This window comes from Schistocerca piceifrons, chromosome 4, assembly GCF_021461385.2.
Source record: "Schistocerca piceifrons isolate TAMUIC-IGC-003096 chromosome 4, iqSchPice1.1, whole genome shotgun sequence".
Lineage (NCBI taxonomy): Eukaryota > Metazoa > Arthropoda > Insecta > Orthoptera > Acrididae > Schistocerca > Schistocerca piceifrons.
This window is the reverse complement of record NC_060141.1, coordinates 142270677-142293594: the sequence shown is the minus strand read 5'-3', so window position 1 is coordinate 142293594 and position 22918 is coordinate 142270677. Positions and strand designations below refer to the sequence as shown.

The 22918-nt window shown below is 37.8% G+C and overlaps 1 protein-coding gene across 1 annotated transcript in view; it reads right to left on the bottom strand.

Moving 5' to 3' along the window:
- Positions 1 to 22918, bottom strand: part of LOC124795203 (exocyst complex component 4) — a 234362-nt gene that overhangs the window by 96939 nt on the left and 114505 nt on the right. The window contains exon 8 of the mRNA XM_047259109.1: positions 16811 to 17035. Coding sequence (XP_047115065.1) covers positions 16811 to 17035 — 225 coding nt within the window. The remainder of the gene's footprint in view (positions 1 to 16810; positions 17036 to 22918) is intronic.

The window sequence follows — 22918 nt, the reverse complement described above, 5'->3', positions numbered from 1 at the left end:
GACTAGTTAAAAGGGAAATAGACAAACCAAACATGATAACATCCTAATTAAGACTCTTCCAGACAGACAGAAGAGCTTTTGTGCACCTAAAACTCTTCTTCACTCACACAGCAAATGCACATCAGAAGGTCCTTTTTTACTTTTGCAGAAAATGCACAGTATCTAATGAAAAGTATCCAAACGCACATACCTATTGCAGAATTGACCACTAGATGTCATGAGAGACAGACCCATCAATATAATAGAAGGCAGGGAGTATTGTGTTGTCAGTAGAGAAGCAGTGATAGCAGAATGGGGTAGTCAGCAGAGCTCAGTGACTTCGAACATGTACTAGTTACTGGATGTCACCTGAACAACAAATGCATCAGGAAAATTTCAACACTTCTAAAGCTGCCCAAGTTGACTGCAGCTTATGTGACTGTGGAGTGACAGCATGAAGGAACAACCACAGCTAAACAAAAGTCATGCAGACATCATGAACTGATGCACAGAGACTGCTGAATATTGCGGAGGATGGTTGTAAAAAATCACAAGAAACCAGCGGAAGGAAGCACTTCTGAGTTCTGGCGTACTACCAGTAGTCCAGCTAGCAAAATGACTGTGTATGGGGAACTAAAAAGAATGGGGTACATTGGTCGAGCAGCTCCTCATAAGTGATGTATTTCTGCAGTCGATGCTAAGCACCACCTGCGGAGGTGTAAAGAGCAAAACCACTGCACAATATATGACTGGAAACAATAATTTGGCGTGATTAATCATGCTATGCCCTTTGGCAATCAGATGGAAGGGTTTGGTTTTGAGAAATTCCTGGAGAACATTACCTCCCATCACGTGTAGTGCCAAAAGTGAAGTACGGAGGGAGCAGTGTTTCGATAACGGGCTGTTTTAAATGATTAATGCGTTGCCCCTTATTGTGCTTGAGAAGACATTAAATGCAGATGGACACGAACACATTTTACAGCACTGAGTACTGTGTATTTTAGAGGAAAAGGTCAGAGACGACGATTGTATCAGCATGACAATGCATTCCATCATAAAGTATCATCTGAGAGGCAATGGTTGTGGACAAAAACATTGCTGAACTGGAGTGGTTTGACAATGGTCCCAATCTGAGCTCAATGGAACACCTTCGGCTCGAATTAGAACACCAACTTTGCTCCCGACCCAGCGACCAACACTGCTCAAACCAAAGACGAGCTGTGTTGTGCTTTACAATTTTTGTTGTTTTTTTTATATAATATGAGGACTATAAAGTGTTCATCTTTGTAATATTGTACAGAAGGTGTAAAACAACCAATGAAATGCAAAATCCATGAATTTCACACATTTGTTTACATATATCACCTGACTTATAGTATTTGCTTTGTGTCCAAGTGAAGTCATGTGTGTCAGATAAACTTACTTTGAAAACCAAGCTCCTAAAACTTTATGAAAAATTTAAACTTGCTTTTTGTGTTGATTATATCAAAAATTATGCAACTGTCATGCCTACACTGCATTTTTCACAACATTAATTTCCATGAAAATTGTATTTTGTATTATAGCAACAGTCTTTATGTACATTTGTGTTACGTACAATTTTTGCAGTAGCATTCTTGTTAAAAAAAATTGTCACTCACAGGCATGTGTTTGTGTGTCAACAAGATTAATTAAAGTTTTTTTTTCTGTTAAGTAAAACACTGCATCAGCCACAAGACAGCTCCACTGAGAATACTATTCGCAAGCACGTCACAAGTTAGTTGCTATTCACAGGCAAGCTGTAAATCAAACAGACTGCTACCACACAGTTGGAACCTGCTGCAAATGTATCAGTTGGGAGGCCCACCGAGAGACATGCCCGGGAAATATCAAAGTTACCTCAAGTACTATCCTCTCTCAAGGATAGCGTCTCCTGTACATGAAATACAAGATCTATCACCTCTCGTCCACTTGACTGAGAGGTGTGTGATAGGTATAGGTACCCTGCACAGGGGAGGCAGGGCCCAGAGGGAACTGCTCTAACAAGGCAGTTCCATAAGTAGATGAGGCTACAGGCTGCACCAAAGACACCTCTTTTCTGGACTTCGAGATGATACTTGGATCATTCTAGTGACTGAAAGAGAAAGTTGCTAATGAAATTTAAATGAAGCTCACAATCTGCTGCACTGTCCACAGAACTGATCATTAGGCCCCCACTTTCTGAGTTGAGCAGAAGGCAAGACTTTGAAGAGTCTATGAGAAGCCTGGCTACGATTTCCTATACTTGCACCATAGGGCTGGAAACTGAACAATCTTCCTAAATAACACTAGGTGGGCACTATACATCAGAGGCTGCTATTCAGGTAGCTGTCTGTGTGAGAAGTACATACAATTAGATTAGGCGATTCTCAATTCAGTGCAGATAACAGCTCTAGGAGACAAGAAATTCAAATCCATCAAAATAGAAACTGAAGCTGCATTTGAGATTGTTTGAGCAAGACACAGTATCAAATCTAGGCATAAACTTATAACTGAATCTTTCTATCAACCACCACAGTTTTTCACATGTTAGGTACTGCAAAACATCCTGTGAAACAACACTAAGTGGTTTTTCTGAAAAATGTCTAGAGCAGAATTCCTTAAGTCCATTCTTGATGAACTAATGCCAACAAACTGACCTGACCTCTTTGAGGATATCTTCACTGAGACTGATACTAGTGACCACGAGGCAGTTATAGTAACAAGGATTACCAAACTGTCCGCCCCGGTAGCTGAGTGGTCAGCGCGACAGAATGTCAATCCTAATGGCCCAGGTTTGATTCCTGGCTGGGTCAGAGATTTCCTCTGCTCAGGGATTGGGTCTTGTGTTGTCCTAATCATCATTATTTCATCCTCATTGACATGCAAGTTAACAAAGTGGTGTCAAATCGAAAGACTTGCACCCGGCGAACGGTCTACCCGACGGGAGGCCCTAGTCACACGACATTTTTATTACCAAAGTACAAAGGACAACTAAAACCAATGCAAAGTTTTATTTATTGAACAAACTAGATATAGAGGCAGCAGTGTCATGTCTCAGATATAAACTTGAAACAGTTAGCTCTGAACATGACCATGCAAAAGATCTGTGGCTGAAATTAAAAAAAGGGACCCTGACATTTCACTAGATATATATGTCCCTAATAGAACAGTCCTTGATAGGTGGGACTCTTCATGTTATACAATCATTGTACAGAAAATTCTAAGGAAATAGCAACTACCGAATAGTAGACGTAAAACCGAGAATAGTGCTATAGGTAGTGCTACAGGTAAAGATATATTAACAGAAATGCAGCTGGCTGTCAAAAGAGCAATTTGTGAAGCATTCAAAGATTAGCGTAGCATTATATTGTCAAAAAAACCACTCACTCACAGAACCCAACAAATTTATAAAGGCTGTCAGTGGCAGGAATGGTAATGCCCAGACACCAATGGATCAAACAGGAAATGAAACTGAAGGTAGCAAATCATTTTCAAATATTATTTTACTAATAAATATACACAAGTATTACCAATTTAATTCTAACAACACTAAAAAGTTGAGTGATACAGGTATTAGTGTTGATGGCATTGTGAAAAAACTGAAAATGGTAAAGCTGTATACAGTTAAAGGGACCAATGGAATTCTATACCGAATCTGCAGCTAAGCTAGCCCCTCCTTTAAGCATAATTCAGTATCTGCAGGTCCCTGAAGAAGAAAAGGTCAGATGGAGTATCAAACTGGACTGGACTGAGGATATCTTGGCAAGGACGACAGAGCATGTTATCTTGGAAGGAATGTAATTGACAGATCTAGAAAAACTTCAGAAGTGCCACAGAGAAGTGTGTTGGAACCTTTGCTGCATACATTGTATACTAATGACCTTGCTGATAACATTAATAGCAACGTCAGACAATTTTTAGATGATGCAGTTATTATACAAAGTATCACCTGAAAAAATAGCACAAATGCAAGTCATGTCCAGAAAGTAATAATCAATTTGGAAAAAACTCATAAAAACAATTTTTCAAACCAAAATTTATTTTTACAAGAGAGAGTTTTTCTTAAACTGTTTTTCTACATAATTGCCACCATTGTTCACAGATTTATCCCAGTGAGAAACCAACTTTTCTATGTCCTCTTCATAGAAAGATGCTGTCAGTGAAGACTGCCACTGCTGAGCACCATTTTTTGCATCATCGTCACTGTCAAATAGTCTTCCTCCAAAATCATGCTTCAAGTTCAGAACAAGTGATAGTCAGAAGGTGCGAGAATGGGACTATAAAGCAGATGATCTAACTGATCCCCCTCAAATTGCTGAATAACATTTTGTATGGTGCGAGCAGAATGGGAACATTATCATGAAGCAGCACAATGCCTTGACTGAGAATTCCTTTTGTTTCAAATTGCTTTTTGTTTCCAAATTTTTGTGATATTAAATAATAGTGTTGAAAGGATGATGGCTGGATTCCCCAAGTTCTCCCAAGAAGCTACAGAGATATCTATCCACTCAGGCAGCATCATAAATACCTTAGAAAGGCTAATAGAATTTCTACATGGTTATTATGCCAGAGATTCATTGTTACTGATAGCCATCCAATCAGTACGCAGTTCATCTTTGAGCTGAGGGTGGTTTCTTTTTAGATCCCATTCTCATAATCTGGACAGTAAGGTTAAGAGCCTCCACACTCTTCAACACTCAACTTTCCACCACCACAGCCAGTGGTGGTTTATGAAGCACACCAAGAGCTTACAGACATCCAGCAGCACTGACAACTTCTGAGAGAACTCTACCTACCACTACTGATGGAGTTCTTTGAGACACTTATTGCTTGACATAACTTAAGTTATGTGAAGCTGCAGCAAAAATTTTTTTTAGTCAATATGTTTTCCACGGCCTACAGATGATTGTTAGAAAAAGCTTGAATAAATAATGCTTAGGGAAAACCTCCAGTTGTGAACATAAATCATTGCCTCACTTTCAGGCATCAGGAAGGGACTGCACAGCTGCTCCTGTAAGCAGCTATGCTGGGACAGGCCTCTGACTGAATTTTCACTCACACTAACATGCAGTTATCAATTGCTCACTTTGACAGTTCTATGACGTGTTCTAGCAATTCAAGTTCCATGTAATTTTTCGATAAGCATGATCCCTTTTTCTCTCTCAGATGGTACAGTTCTAAGGGTTGATCACATAATACATCATGGATGCAAATTTGATGTATAAGTTCAATCTGATTTAAAACCAAAGATATTGAATACTTTGGATGGTACTAGCAAAAGAGAAGGATAGCTTTTATTTTTCGAAATAAGTACATGTAATCAGTAATGTTTAAACAGGACACTATAACCCACCCAAAATTGGTATTGCATCATCCCACAGTTTTGTCCTCACTAATGAGTATTACAATATTAACATGTTACCATCAATGGAGACACAAAAACAGACTAGCAAGTGGAATCTTACTCTTCAGAAAACTTATGGTGAGAATTCCTTTCAGAAAACTTATGGTGAGAATTCCTCTCTTAAAGGATAAAACTATTATATCTCTAGATCCAGCCCACAATTTGCTATTCAGCCACTATCTCTGTGTGTCTGTGTGTGCATGTGTGTATGTGTGTCTACTGCTGACAAAGGCCTTAATGGCCGAAAGCTTTAATTGTGTGAATCTTTTTATTGTGCCTATCATGACTCAGCATCTCCGCTATATGGTGAGTAGCAACTTTCCTTCTCTGGTATTAATAATCAATGCCTTGTATACTATTTCACATCTGTTATCTTCCCAGTGGGATGGAATGTTTACATTGCAGTTAGATCAAGGAATGCACATTTTCAGGTTAAAGATCTGGCCACATAATACTTTTCTTGTGCGAAATTTGTCTGTTGTTTAATGAGGGTCTGGCCTGCATGTCGCGATATTCGGTTCAAGATCATTCTTTCCAGTAATTTGTAGAACTGACAAAAAACTGAGACTGGTTGAATATTCTTGCAGTCTGTTGGTGACTTGCAAGGTTTCGGTAAGACTACTACTTTCGCTTTATACTAGATTTCGGGTAACTGTGATTTGGAGACACAGTTATTAATTAGAATTACATTCCAAAATTTTAGTGCCTTGTCCAAATGTGTGTATTTGTTCTACTTGTATATTATCTTGTCCTGGAGTTTTCTTATTCTTCATGCAAAGCATGGCAGCCTCTAGTTACTATGAAGTGAAAGGGCAAACAAGATAATGAATCATTCTCTTCAGCATATCTTTGTAGCTTTGTCCTTTCATGTCTTTCAGATTTTTAGTTAGCCACAAGGATTACACTGGCGTCAGTGAATATGGTGACATAGTTTGGAAATTCACCTGCTGACTTACTGCATTTTGTGAAAACATTGCTCTCAGTGTTCAGTTAAAGTCATGTCTAATGGGTGACTCCACGAAGGAAGTTTATGGTTTAATGTCTCGATGATAAGATCACTGGAGATGAAGTACATGGTTGGATAAGACAGACTTTTCAAAGAACCTTCCTACCATTTGCCTTCAGGGTTTAAGAGTGTTGATAGCTAGAGGGTGATTTGAACTGCACTCCAATTTTTAAATCAGTGCATCACCTTGGCCAGTGGCTAATCCGACAGATGATGAATACACAAAATTCTGCCCGAAGAAAGTTCATGTGAAATTGAACACTTGAACTTTATGAAGTGCATGTAAAACTGCGGAACAGTGTGAAGTTCATCAAAATCAGGCAAAGCAGTTTGGTTGCACTAGTGTCAGATCCTATAACTCTGTTGGAAAAACTGTTTAACTTTGAGCATATTAATGGTGAAAGTCTGATGGTGCTTTCCAATCCTAACAGACAGACGGGGCAACTTAGTCTTAATACTAGTTATTTATCAAGTTATGATTAACGTTAATGACAAACACAAAATAGCATTTCCATGTCAGCCACATTCATTATTTAAAAAGAGAGAAAAGAAAAATATGTCCCACAAGCACATTATTTGATCTCATTTTATGAATGGCACACATACTTCAGTTGAACAAATTATTATTCACCGTGTAATTTCCCGATAACTGATGAAAACAGTCTACTTAGTTTACAAGGAAATAATGTTTATAATGAGATACCCATAATTTAAGATCTGTAAGGAGCATATGGAGTTAATAAATGCAGTGAGCTAATAGAAATCTATGGCTAAATTAGTGTAGCCGTCATTCTCCTACTCTCCGTAAGCATTTTTTTTTCCTAAAAATATTTTATTTCCAAAATCCAGCACCATTGCTTTGTAGCTTCGATACTTTTGATTCCCAAATGTCTACTTTCACAAGAGGAATCGCTAAAATTTGCCAAATGTTTTATCCGGAAAATCTCATTTCTTGCTATTTTTTGCAGGTTCTATGAATCCCCATGGAAATAGAAATAATACCCATAAGGCAGTATGTATAATTTAGCCTTTTTCAGATAATCTAGGTCATAGTTAAACAGACTTGTTGTTTTGCTTATTATTGATCTGTTTTTTCTGATTTTGCTATCTTTCCAATCATAAACTGAAATATAAAAACAAATTCCAAATTTTATTCTTAAGCACATTTAAGTTTTTAGGACATTTCTTCAGGCAGCCTATGGTACTCATTTACAATGTCAACATCACATAGTCGGTTTTCTTTTAAAGTGTATAGAACTAAGGTTATGCAGCCAACTTGGTAACATTTCTAGTCAGCCACTAGGCATAATGTACAATTATGTAGTGATTCAATCTGCGGTTCATTATCAAATTGGAAACTTTATGTTATTACTCAGAATATACACAATAGTCAAAGTGTGCTATAAATATCATGCCACTCTATCAAATCAGTTGTAGTGGAGGTGATGTGTTGTCCTGTGTTATGTGAACTATATAAATTCAGAAATGCAAGCTGTTTATCATAATTTCTCTTGTTGTCAACAAATGTGAAAATATTAAAGTTAACTTCTACAGTGCTGTATTCACCATTTAACAAAACTGCCAATAAACCATATGTTTACAGGAAGACTGACATCAAGAAAAGCACCTAACAAGTGCAGAAACAAGGTCAGTAACGTAAAAATGTGTTCGTAGTACATATCTCATTTAGTAATAACATTGCTTAACTGAACTACACCAAAGAATGATAGCCCAAAATCACCTAGAGATTTACAACTCAATCAGTATATTATCTATATCAGAGGCCTTGGAAGAGATGCTTTATGAATGGCTAATGGACTACGTAAGAGAGTAAGTTGGAGCCATCTACTAGTTCTTCTACCATTCCTACCATCCCTAACATAATATTTTTCTTTTATGATTTTAGTTACATGAACATCATACATGACTGTTACACAAATTAACTATTTCCTTATTCAGGCAGAGAATCTCAAACTTTTATTGTTCAGTCTCATTTCCAGATTACAGATGCTTACAGCCTGATAGGTTTACCTAGAAATAATTTTTATGAAGAAATATTCATAATTTGAGGATCAGTACAATTATGTGGAGACAGAATTTTGAATGAGTTGATAAGTAGTTTTGACTGAATGTTGTACCTCAGGTTAAAGCCCTCATTCCCCTTCCTTAGCAAGCACCTTACTGTTTCCAAATCCTTCGTATTTCAAGAGTTATTTGTAATTAAAGTTTGCTTCTTCCACAATGTTCCATTTTTAAATCTAATTAATTAGAAAATCCAGTTACATAGTTTCATAGCCCTAATCTTTCTGAATACAAAAATACCCACTTTCACAAGGGAAACAAATTAGTTTTCAAATTATTCAATCTAAAAAATTACATATTTTAGCCATTTTTGGCAGGAATTGGAAAACCCCCTGGGAACATATACAGTATGGAAAACCCCCTGGGTACATATACAGTATTCACAATATAATACCAACAATTTTGTCAATTTCCCCATTGTCCAATCCATAGGCAAATCAGATTACTTCTTGGCTCTAGGTAATTGTATATCTATTAATTTTGCTAGCTTCAAACAACGGAAAATGTAACAATATTATTAAAAGGACTGTTGCTACTCAACATATAGTGATGTTGAGTCGCAGAACAAAATGACTATCACACAGTAAGCTTTTGGTCAACAAGGCTTTGTCAAAAATAGATAAAACACACACACACACACACACACACACACACACAACCACAGTCTTTAGCAGCTAAAGCCTGACTATGAACAGCAGTACAAGATGGGAGAGGTGACCACATGGGGGTTAAGTAAAGGCTGGGGCAGACAGGGAGAAGGATAGCCTGGTAAAGGTGGGGGACAGTAAAGTGGTGCTGCGGGAGCTTGCATGGATGAGGTGGAGAGAGGGTAGGGCAGGTAGGTGCAGTTGGGAGGTTAGACGGAGGATGGGGGGCAGGCGGGGGGGGGGGGGGGGGGGGCAGCAGGGAAGGAGAGTAGTAAAGACCGCGTGTGTTGGTGGAATAGAGGGCTGTGTGGTGCTGGAACATGAACACAGAAGGAGCTAGATAGGTAAGGCCAATGACTAATGAAGGCTAAGGCATGGAAGGTTACAGGAACATAGGATATATTGCAGGCAGAGTTCCCACCTGTGCAGTTCAGAAAAGCTGGCATTAGTGGAAAGGATCCAGATGGCACAGGCCGTGAAGCTGTCACTGAAATGAAGAATATCATGTTGGGCAGCGTGCTCACCAACAGGGTGGTCCAGTTGTTTTTTGGTCGCAGTTTGTTGGTGGCCATTCATGCACAGAGACAGCTTGTTGATTGTCATGCCCATGTAGAAGCAGCACAGTGGTTGCAGCTTAGCTTGTGGATCATGAGTGGTTTTACAGCTACCCCTGCCTTTGGAGGGATAGGTGATGTTTGTGGCCAGATGGAGTTAGTGGTGGAGGGAGGATGTATGGGACAGGTATTGAAACCGGGTCTATTACAAGAATATGGGCCATGAGGCAAGGTTTTGGGAGCAGGAGTTATGTATGGATGGACAAGCATATTGTGTAGGTTCGGTGGGCGGAGGAATACTGTTGGGGGAGGGAGATGGATTGTGGGTACGACATTTCTCATTACAGGGCCTGACGAGACATAGTCGAAACCCTGGTGGAGAATGTAATTTGTTGCTCTAGTCCTGGGTAGTTCTGAGCCATGAGAGGATTGCTCCTCTGTGGCCAGACAGTGGGACTTTGGGAGAGGGTGGGTGACTGGAAAGATAACGCATGGCAGATCTGTTTCTGTACAAGGTTGGGGAAGGGGGTTAATTACTTCTCTCCTCTTCTGCTACTCCCCCGCCCTCCGTCTAACCTGCCAACTGCACATAGCTGCCCTATCCTCTCTCCACCTCATCCCTGCATGCTCCTGCAGCAGCACTTTACCGTCCCCCACCCTTAGCCTGCTACCCCCCCCCCCCCTCCCGGCCCCAGCCTCTTCCTCACCCCCACCCAGTTACCTCTCCCATCTTGCACTGCTGTTCATAGTTTGGCTTCAGCTGCCCGAGACTGTGGCCATGTATGTGGGAGTTGTGTTTGGTGTTTGCAGGTGTGTGTGTGTGTGTGTGTGTGTGTGTGTGTGTGTGTGTGTGTGTGTGTGCGTATTTTTGATAAAGGCCTTGTTGGCCGAAGTCTACTGAGTGACAGTCTTTTTGTTGTGCCTATCTGTGACTCAGCATCTCTGCTATATTGTGAGTTTAGTTTTGCTAGTAAAACCTAACAACAAATTTTAACAATTCTTCACACTGTCTTCTATAAGTAGAAGAGCTGGACAATGATCCAGGAAGTCTACAGTAGTTATTCCTAATGTTGACAACTCAGTGTCACTATTACTACAGAAATGTAGATTTTTGCATGTCACTGACAGCATTTAGTTGGTAAAAGTGTTTGTGCCTTGCACTCATTTCATTACGACATCTTTGTGAACAATTTTTATGTGCAGTAAATATATTAATGAACCAAACTTCACATTGTGCATTCATCAGAATTTTACAGACGAACTGTACTGGGAAGATATTGCCACTGCCAAATTCTCTACAATGGAATGCAAATGCTAACCTGTAATGAATATACTGTATCAACTGTCGTATACAAGCTGATCATCGTAATAATACATGCATCAACAAATTTGTAAAAGTGTCAAACTAACTTACGCAGTATTGTGTCTGTCATTTCAAATTTGTCATTAATCCAAATTATGTAAGATGCCAGACACTAGATGAGCACCTACTCAGGTATCACCATCACAGGTGAGGCACATTGCAACTACCTTATTGCTCATTGCATACATGATAAAATTCAATCAGGCTTCTGGAAACACGTTACGGCAATTGCATTAATCAAAGTGACTGCAAATCTCAAACAAGCCATGCACAAACATGAAGATTATTGTAACGCTGTATAATTTCAATAATATTCTAATTTCAGTAATATTTCTGATGGTGTTAATTTTGGTATTTTACTTCTGAAAATAAAACAGCTGAGTTACTCAAACAGAGCATTCACAAGAAACAGACATCAATGAGTTGTCAGAGAAATCATATGAAAAGGTGTCTCCAGGAGCCCCTCAGATTAAGGTCATGGTCTGTTACATTCTTTTAACACTTACATACCAATGAAATCCCCTGTATCTAAGTGCTACCCCAACAATAACAGGTTTGCCAAATGACCCAGAAGATATTTTTTTTATTAACGGAACGGTCAAAACTGAAAATTATGGCATTACATGCAATCCTTAAACGGCATTGGACACTAATAAGTGAATAGTTTTGTGAAGGATTTTCTTTCATATTACCTGATAGTATCCTATTACTGTAACTCAAACAGTAAAAGACCTTTGCACAATCTTGGGTGAGCTTCTAGCAATGTGAATCAACATGTTACAAACACTGGCAGTTCCAACCTAGAGGTAGCAAGGTTTGTATGTCACACTTGTTCCAAAATCACTTTGCTTTCATGAGGTGAGTAAGCCTTTGCCTGTGACAATTAGTAGAGTTTTTCTACTGGGATATCCCAGTTGCCTTCCTCCACTGTTGCCACGTCTATCTGTTACTGGATCTTAACTTTTATTTGAGAGTAATACTATAACAGAAGTAATGGACTTAAAACAATATTACTATGAACAAAATTATTCTAATACTTATATACATTCCTGTTATTATTACGAAGTGTAATCTCTGAGGACACATGGCTAGAAATAAGGCTCCAATTCTGTCAAGAAAATAAATATATAAATACGTAAATAAATAAAAATTGTTAAATGGAAAAATTCTACATTTAAATAAAAGCAAATAAATGTGAATCACTGAGGAAAAACACCTCTATTCATGGAATCAACATTAGAAACAAGAGTATTCTTCACAAAGGTTTTAAAGTCACTTGTTTTGGTCCCAAAAGTGTTCATTATTCAAGTAAACAGATTTTCAATGACTTTCCAGTAGCAACAAAATGTTTAGCTACCAGTAAATTTCAGTTTAACAAGATAAGGAGATCAAAGGGCAATTGGATTTCTGTAAAAAATAAAAGTACACGAATTTCAGAACTCAAATATCAACCTTCCAAAGCAGTTTTAAGAAACTCTCAAAAATTCTTGAGAAAATCAGCTTTGAAGTTTTCCGAGCATCTTAAATTCTCTAAAGTGAAGGCAGTTTTTCTATGGGCTGTGTGGCTCTGTGGTAGAATGCTTGCCTGCCACGTGGGCAGCCATGATTCAATTTTAAACAAAGGTTTGTGTTCTACGAGCATTTCCACGAAATACATAAAGACTGGGAATGAGGGTAGGGGTGGGGGGTAGCATTCGACACTGTTAATCTCTGGTTCCGCCATTATTTTTTTGTTCAATTAGAATACCTACATTATTTAAATATAAAATTCATCACATCCACATAGCTAATTATTGCTTTTTTGAAAACTGAATGGGAGGTGAAGGGAAACAGTGATGCTTATCACTGTGGTCCCTGTAACACAACAGAGTCCCTTTTTTGATTTTTCATTTTTACCCCAAAATTTAATTTCTGTGGGTTTTTTTTTTTTTTAATGTAAACAATCTTTATTTACATTCTGTTATAAAAGACTGATAATTAAGAAATGGTATTTGCAATGGAAACTGGAATTCTGCATGAAATATGTAATTATAAATAAGACAACCCACATTTTTAATAAAGGATATCAATTAGGCATGTGATATTAATACACAAGTGATGAACTTTATATTTAAATGATGTAAATATTATAACTGAATGAGGGGGAAAAAACGTAATGATCAAACGGAGACTTGGACCACCGATTACCAGTTTCGAAGATAACCATTTTTCCCCCCCTGTTTGTGTGTTCATGAGTTTAATGCTTCATGCAAATGATCACAGAATATGCAATTCTGTTTAAAAGTCAGAGGCAGTGGGCAACTGAACCCAGTATGCTTTCATGGGAGACAAGCATTCTACCAACGAGCTGCACAGCTCACCAAGAAACTGCCTTACATTTATTGAATTAAAGCAGCCCGAAAAACTTCAATGTTGATTTTTTGAGTTGAATTGAACTGTCTTGGGCAAATGATATTTGAGTTCAGAACTTCTCATACCATATATATATATATATATAAAACAAAGATGAGGTGACTTACCGAACGAAAGCGCTGGCAGGTCGATAGACAGACAAACAAACACAAACATACACACAAAATTCAAGCTTTCGCAACAAACTGTTGCCTCATCAGGAAAGAGGGAAGGAGAGGGAAAGACGAAAGGAAGTGGGTTTTAAGGGAGAGGGTAAGGAGTCATTCCAATCCCAGGAGCGGAAAGACTTACCTTAGGGGGAAAAAAGGACGGGTATACACTTGCACACACACACATATCCATCCACACATATACAGACACAAGCAGACATATTTAAAGACAAAGAGTTTGGGCAGAGATGTCAGTCGAGGCAGAAGTGCAGAGGCAAAGATGTTGTTGAATGACAGGTGAGGTATGAGTGGCGGCAACTTGAAATTAGCGGAGATTGAGGCCTGGTGGATAACGGGAAGAGAGGATATATTGAAGAGCAAGTTCCCATCTCCGGAGTTCGGATAGGTTGGTGTTAGTGGGAAGTATCCAGATAACCCGGACAGTGTAACACTGTGCCAAGATGTGCTGGCCGTGCACCAAGGCATGTTTAGCCACAGGGTGATCCTCATTACCAACAAACACTGTCTGCCTGTGTCCATTCATGCGAATGGACAGTTTGTTGCTGGTCATTCCCACATAGAATGCGTCACAGTGTAGGTAGGTCAGTTGGTAGATCACGTGGGTGCTTTCACACGTGGCTCTGCCTTTGATCGTGTACACCTTCCGGGTTACAGGACTGGAGTAGGTGGTGGTGGGAGGGTGCATGGGACAGGTTTTACACCCTTCATGAAATCCTCCCCACTCCACCAAGAGTGTCTTTCCACCGTCCACCTAACCTTCGTAACCTCTTAGTTCATCCCTATGAAATCCCCAAACCACCTTCCCTACCCTCTGGCTCCTACCCTTGTAACCGCCCCCGGTGTAAATATATTCAATTTCATTGTGCTCCCCATCTATGAAAAACCTAAAGGACTTAATAGAGACCAACTCCTACTCCAATCATGAATTGCTTCATAGGACCAACTGATGTGTACATTATTCATAATACCACATCAAATAATCAAAATATAACTTCCAAACATCTTCAGTGCAGTAATATGATAACGTAAATAAAATAAGTGTTGTAAACCGGTTTCTGTTTTGATGCATGGCAAAATAGCCTAAAAATTATACACTTCTGTGTGTGTGTGTGTGTGTGTGAGACTGCGTGCGCGCGTGCATGCGCACATATCCATGATGACCATTTCCGTTAGGGTCCTTGGAAAAAACATTAGTATATAAAAAAAAAATCTTTTTCTACGTCCTTGAAGATCTTTACTACAGATCTATAGAACAAAAGGTGCAGGGTGTCCCTTTCAAACCTCCCACATTTCAAAGACCCGGGAAAAAAAAGTGCAGTAGGTATAATAACTAAATTACACCATACACTAGAGCATCTCAAAGAATTTATTTAATAATCATCAGCACACCTCTATATGTGAACCACTTGTAGCAAGAAGAATATCAAGTTTATATTCAATTTCTTGCCTCTGTAGCATTGCATCAGTGATACAAAATCTTAAAACAGAAATATTGTCAGCTTTGGTCGCTCACATGCGGCCCATCACAAGTCCCGCAAGAACAACACCAGCGAGGTAATGTTGGCAGAGAATGGTGACCAGGCAACGGGTCCTCCATGTCCAATCCAGCAACTGGGAAATTTCATAACTAAGAACCTGCGAACAGTCATTGACCAATGTGACAGAGCTCCATCTTGTTGAATGATGAAGTTGGGTTGCAAATCTTATATCTGAGGGTATACAAATTTGTCCAATATGGTAGATACAATGATCAATTCAATGTGTTTTCTGCAAAGAAGAATGGTCCAACAATCCTGTTATGCAGTACTCCACACCAGACATTCAGTTTAGAGCAGGGAGTCCCAAACTTTTCCTACAACAGAACACTATGAGAATTCTGGTACTTTGATGGAACACTTTGTTTATTTTGAAGATTTGTAGAATTTCAAAAATGAGAAAAACCTGTTTCATTTAGTTATTACTTCAGTTTTAAATCATAACTAATAATAAAGAAATCATCATAAAATTTAAAAAAAAAAATAGTATCATCAAAATGTTGAAATAAGAAAACATCATGTTATAAATAGTTTTTCACAGAGCACTTATTCATTTTCTGTGGAACATTAGCGTTCCATGGAACAGAGTTTGGGAAACCATGGTTTAGAGCTATCATTACTTGTTCAATGATAACGTGTGGGTGTTGCAAGCCCCAAATCTGACATCAAGCCAATTAACCGTCCCTTATACATGAAAGGTTGCTTTATCTAAGGATAAACATCTTTCCACACAGCTGGCATTCATGTCAATATGCTGAAGCGTATCTGTAGCAAATTGTTGTCAGCATGGTTCTGTTGTTCAGCATTGGATGTTACACAAATGACGATGCTGGTGCACTACACAAAGCAATGTTGCTCCAGGTACATAAAGTTGCCTGGATGCCTGTCAAATTCACTTATGGGTGCTTCTGAGAAATGCTTGTCTGATGCCGTCTACTGCCTCTTTCAAAACTATAACATGCACAGCCAGGATGTTCAGAACATTTGTAGTTACCAGAAACTTATGATACCATTCCTTAATTGTCTTCACATCAGGTGAATTACATCCTTGCAATCTACAATCTCTTGCACAGTAACTGGAGGTTTTTGTTTTTTGCAAACCACACTACTGCTTGCACGCACTGCCGCAGAGTCACCAATTTCACTTAATGTGATGATGCTAGACTATGGCAACAACAGTTGCACATCTGTTGCCAGAACATAAATTCTTTGAGTTGCTCTATCACATGGTGTAATTTCATTATCATATCTATTTAGTTTATGTTTTCCTGGACTTTTGAAATGTGGAAGGTTTGAAAAGGACACACTTTATATCTAATCTAATGTACTTGTGACTTCAGACAAAGCTGTATGACTAAGGTTATGCAATGAAAAATTTCCCTTTCTGCTGCCATGGGAGCAGTAGGAAAATGCTTAGTTGCTGTGTCGCAAATCATGATAACCAGATGGTTTATCACAAACATAGTAGCGTAGCATTTTTTTCTTGTCTCAAACTGTTGAAGAAAAGATAAAGCACTGCATGCAAGAAAATTATACTCATTATCACGAGTTCACAAATATTATGTTTGATGTACAGGTTGACATAAAACAGTGGTGTGTTATAAGATTATCTTTGCACTTACATTTTACTATTTTCACTGTAAAGAATAAATTATTACCTTCATAACTCTATCACTCTTCCACTGGTCCTTGAGATAGCTGTTCATGGTTAGAGCATGAGACGAATAGTCAAATTTAAACAAAGGACTCTTTTTCTGTCTGGAAGGTTTCTTTCTTGTGAAGAAGACAGACATGTCACTTGCTGATTCTGAAAATGAGGGAGCCTGCTGGGGCTCTCCGCTTGTGTTCTGAATGTCTAAGTAATCTGTAAGGAGCAACTGCAGCTAAGAAAATAAAGAAATAAATAAACAAAATGACTGAATAATCTGGGAAGTTCAAATACTTCCAACAGGGAAGGACATCATCACACATCAAACAAAGTAATCAGCAACAAAGATTTATGCAATCAGATTCTCTTCCCCATTGAAACACCAAATTAATATATACATACTGTACATAACATTTAATATTTCAGTCTTATGAATTTAATCCATTTATATATATAGCTACTGAAACATTTTCTTGTGAAACAATATTTTCTATGAAGTTTTCAGCTACTTCTATGGGTGAGATGCAACTGTAAGTTTTAACTTATCCTCAATAATTTGTTGTGAGCGTCAGATGTCTACCGTGGTACATTTAAGTTTTTTATCTACATTAGCAAATACACACAATGTAGTGTAACATGTTACTTTGATGAATTAATTATTTATTCTGATTATGTTTCAGATGTCTGTTATTGTTTCAGTGGCTAACATGATTACACAGTTGTTGCCTATATGGATTTGGTCATTAAGTATTACCTTTTTAACTGCAAGGTCTCTTTGTATCGGAAAGTTTTCTTGTAATGTCAGGAAAACAAAAAACTTCTGACATTACAAGAAAAGGAAGTACTTAATGGCCATATCTATATAATCAACAACTCTCTGATCATGTTAGCCACTAAAACAATAACAACAATAACCTGACAACACAAACAAAAGACGAATGTCAAACACACAGTGACAGCAGGCAACACTACCCACTGTAAACACACACATGTTGATCACAAAATGAAAAGTGCAAGTGACTGATGTAAGTGAAATGCATATGTAACAAATGTGGGTGAGAAATGTCGGAAGTCAGCCAGCTGGAGCAGGCAACCAATGAACACATCTCCAGGACCACACGTATGGGCTAACAGCACTGGAAATCGTATGTAACACCGAACGATAATTTCACCTCATGAAATTTGTGCTACAAAAGTTGAATCTAATATGAAAAACAAGATAAAAACAAGACAAAATGTAACATTGTAACATACAGTAACTATTGCAAATACATTTATTATGTGTATAAAGAGAAATAAGAGAAGTGAAATGTGTATGGCAATACTCTCTTTCATTTAGTTGCACAGACAGAAGATACCTTCATGAATTAGGGAATGGATGGAGGCAGTGTAATGAAGCAACTATTGTATGCACAGTCACTGTAAATGAGAGTACAACATATATTACATTGTTTATGAGAAGTATTTATTTCAAGAATTGGATGTTTGACTGTACTCTTAATTTCCAGCAGTAACAGCAGTAGTTTCAGAAATGAGGTTCAATTGGCAGGTATTCGTGAGTGTGCAAAAATAATAAGGTGAGCAAGAATGTAGCCATAGCTCTCAATCAGACTTTATATCACTGCCTAATATCACAGGTAGAGTAGAAGTGTAATATTTCATGTTATGACCACTGAAACAACCCAGAACAAATATGGCTGGGAGTAAATAAAGCTGATGAAGAACAAGAATGGCAACTAGAAAACTAAAATTCTGAAGAATATTGGTGATTTTTGGATACAAAGATATGCTGGAATGGATACCTGTTGTCTGCAGTGACATGGGTCAACATCCCAAGATTACACTGCAGTACAAAAGCAATTTATAGCACTGCAAATTGAGAATTTTGACACGGTTTAAGTAGTCAATGAACAATTATGATGGAGAAGAAACTAACAAGACCATGGGATGGAAGATTTTCAACAATGACTACGGAAGGCTTCAACTGTATTAATGCTACATGAGTCTACAGCAACCATCACAGATCGGAGCTGCAGCCCGTCAACCTGCAGCAGCAGCAGCAGCAGCAGTGTCAACGACACACTTACTTTCAGAGACACAGCCAAACCTAAACAATGATTTCACTTTCGCTTGGCATCTAGTTGTGGCAAGATTCTGGCAAGCTGTATAGGATCTGAGTTGAATTGCTTATTCTTTTTCTTTATTGTGGCATTAGTTATCTGATATATTTCTCAGCTTTAGGTTTCCATATAGCAGTCTCTTACTTCTTTCCCCATCTTCTTTAGGGCTGCAATTACTCTTAACTATCCTATACTTCAAAAGCAACAAGATAACTAATACACACACAAACGCATGCTTTCGCAGCGATATCCGTTAATAAAACATTCTCAGATTTCAAGCTGCGTCAGGGCAGTAAACCACTTGACGTGACTTGAAACCCAAGAATGTTTTATTAATACACACACAGTGATGTAATTATATGTAATGACTGACAGTGTTGTTTTAGTATGTGGCAAACAATAGAAATTAACAAACATCGGCCAGTAAATGGACTGCAGAACCCAGGTGAGGTGGTGGTGGTGGTTTTTTTTTTTTTTTTTTTTTTTGTGACGCTGGAGTTTAACTCCACCCCTTTTGACAATTGGAATCAATGGGGATATACCTTTAGCTATAAAGTGTAAATATGCTGGGCTAACTTTCAGGTAAGTGTGCTGGAACATACACAAGGAGTTATAGTAGTGAGTGATTAGCCACAGAGGTTTAAAATAAATACAGCACAGAAGACAAATTAGGAGCCAGGTATGAATATGGGATATGGTGGTAATAGTTTACCTCAATATATATGTATAGAATGGCAAGGTAGAGTTGTAAATGATATCAACATGTATGCTATTCTTCAGAAATGAAACAATGGAAAATCCAGAATGGAATGTAACAATATTATGTAAAGGAAAGTTGCCACTCACCATATAGGGGAGACACTGAGTCGCAGATAGGCACAACAGAAAGATTGTCACAATATAAGCTTTCGGCCAATAAGGCCTGGACTCCACTTGCAAATTGAAGGCAAAAAGAAATTATGTAGACATTTACAGCTAGCAGTAGGTGCCAATCTGCAAATACCAGCTCTAACATACATACAATGTGAAGACCTTTCAGCAAATACGACAGTGAAAACACAAGAAAAATCAACAGCAAAAATGGACTTATCCAACTCAAAGATAAACGAGAAGCCACAATAAAGAACTGTACTACACCATCCTCACTCAAAGAAGACACAGCAAAACAAAACTACCATTGACTAAACCAGGCTGTGATATCGGCAAAAGCATCTAACCCTAAAAAAGCAACTGAACCAAGTTCCACACTTGAAGATATTCAAGATACAACAAGTAGAGCTGGGCACTGGAAACCAGAAGCAGTACCCACAGGAGACCCACTAAGGACGTCAGTGGACCAAGTCTCAAAAGTATCACCAAGGACATCTATTTTTACATGTATCAGTGAAGAAATGTAAGGCGACCATGTCATCTACAAGATTTTTTTATTCCCAAAAAGCCTGAAGACCAAATTAGGATAGCTAGTGCAGCTATCACCACCACCTCCAGTAGCAGTCCTTGCAGCAAAAACAGACACCAGCTCAACATCAACCACACAAGTAAAATGACCAAAGAGATGGAGAACTGCCCCCTTTCACCATCAGGACATTTTCTTATGACCAAAAAAAAAAAAAAAACAACTCACACTCCAAGATGAGAATGAAGATTTCCCACATAATTTAAATTCAGAAATAAAGGTAAGTGGTCAACCAAGTACAATCAGAACAAACTTAAAATCTCACAGGTCACTCTTCTTCATCAGAATATACAGTCACTTAGGAATAAAGTAACAGAGCTGGAACTCTTGCTATCAAGTGAACTCAGATATGTTAACATACTTTGCTTAACTGAACACTGGCTGAAAGAAAATTAGTTAAAGACAGTGACAATAACGGATTATGTGTTAGCAGCACAAACTTGTAGAAATCAGTTTACACATGGAGAGAACTGCATATACATAAAGAAAGATATCAAATTCAATAACTTAGACAATGTTGAATCCTTAAACACTGGGAAAGATTTTGAAATATTAGGCACAGAAATTCCAGCATTCAAATTAATTGTAATAGGTTTATATAGATCTCCAGATACCCACCTAAAAAAATTCAACACTCGACTTGATACTTCACTAAATAAAGTAGTAACAAATCGAAAAACAGTTCTTATATGTGGAGACCTAAATGTAGACTTTAATAAGTGAAGCAGTTCAAAATCTGAGCTGATGAACATATTAACAGCCAATGATTTGGAGATTACAATCCACTCCCCTACATGTGAAACGAATCATTCTAGTACTACTATAAGCCAAATAACAATGAGCTCCAAAACAAAATATAAATCAGTTGTAATTAAAGCTAGACTGGCAGACCATCATGCATAGGCTATAAGCTTTTGTGTAAACACTAATCCATCCTATAATTATATGAGAAAGACTAAACACATGGGCAGAACTTTCAGTAATACTGCAGTACAAACATTCCAGAATTATCTCCAACAAGAATCATGGGAGCTACTGTATAGTACAGAAAATATTTCTGATAAGTTTCAGACATTCACGAATATTTTTAAATGTTATTTTGATCTTGCTTTTCCATCGAAAGCCAAAACAACCCAAACCACTTAAAGCAACAAGTGGATTACCAGTGGTATAAGGAAATCTTTGGCTAGAAAACGGTACCTTAACAATATTGCAAGAAGCTACAACACAACTCAGGAGTTTGACAGTTACTTTAAAAAATATAAATCTATCTTAAATAAAATAATAAAGGGGGCAAAGAAATGAGACAATGACAAATACATAGAAGATGCTTCAAACAGAACCAAAGCAATCTTGCAAGTTGTAAAGAAAGAAACCAAATCTTACACAAATAGAGTTAATAATATAGTATTAAAGGCTGGCTTGGAAAACATTAATAACCCACAGGAAGTACCTAATATGTTTAATAACTATTTTATAAATGTAACAGAGAAACTACTACATCAGACCTCTAATAGAAAGCAGCATACAGAAACATGGAGAAAAGTCGCAAGCAAATCAATGTTTCTGTACCCAACAAATGTAGAAGTAGTACTAGTTACAATAAAAAGTCTCAAAATGAAACACTCTGCAGGCGTAGATGATATACCTGATTTCATTTTAAAGAAATGTGGGGACTTTATCACTGAGCCCTTAACTCAACTACGTAACCTATCTTTTACTACAGGAACTTTTCCTTCATGTTTGAAAATAGAAAAAGTGAAGCCATTATACAAGAAAGGAAACAAAGATGATATTTCCAACTATAGACCATTGGCACTTATGTCCGTTTTCTCAAAAATATTAGAAAGGCTCTTCAATAAGAGACTAACAGACTTCTTAGAGGATAATGGCATTCTGTCAGTATCTCAACATGGATTTAGAGCAAACTGTTCAACCGAATCAGCAGTTCACTCCTTTCTATTAGAGGCACTGATAGCATTAGACAACAAAAAACTTAGCATGGGCATATTTTTAGATTTGTCAAGGGCTAACACCTGGCTCAGATTTTATCTTAAGAACAGGGAACAATATGTGGAAATAGATCAGGAAAGGGATAATGTTACTAGGAAATATAATTCCAAGCCACTGACTGTTAAATATGGAGCGCCACAAGGATCAGTAATGGGTCCTGCTCTGTTCTTACTCTATGTAAATGACCTTAACGTAAGCAATGACTGCAGTAAAATATTTCAATTCGCTGATGATACGAGTGTTCTAATTACAGGAAACTCAGAAGAAACTCTTGTAAAAAACATAAGAGAAGCTACTGACAAGCTAACATGTTACTTTGATGACAATGACTTAATAATAAACACTGGAAAAACTGTAGCTATGGATATACACACAGCACAAACAAAAAATCTTGATATCACCCAATCTAGAGCTACATGGGCAGACAATTGCCAAAACAGCCTGTACCAAATTTCTTGGACTTCATCTACAAGACAACTTGAAATGGAAAGCACATATTGAGCAAATGAACAAAAAATTAAGTACTTCT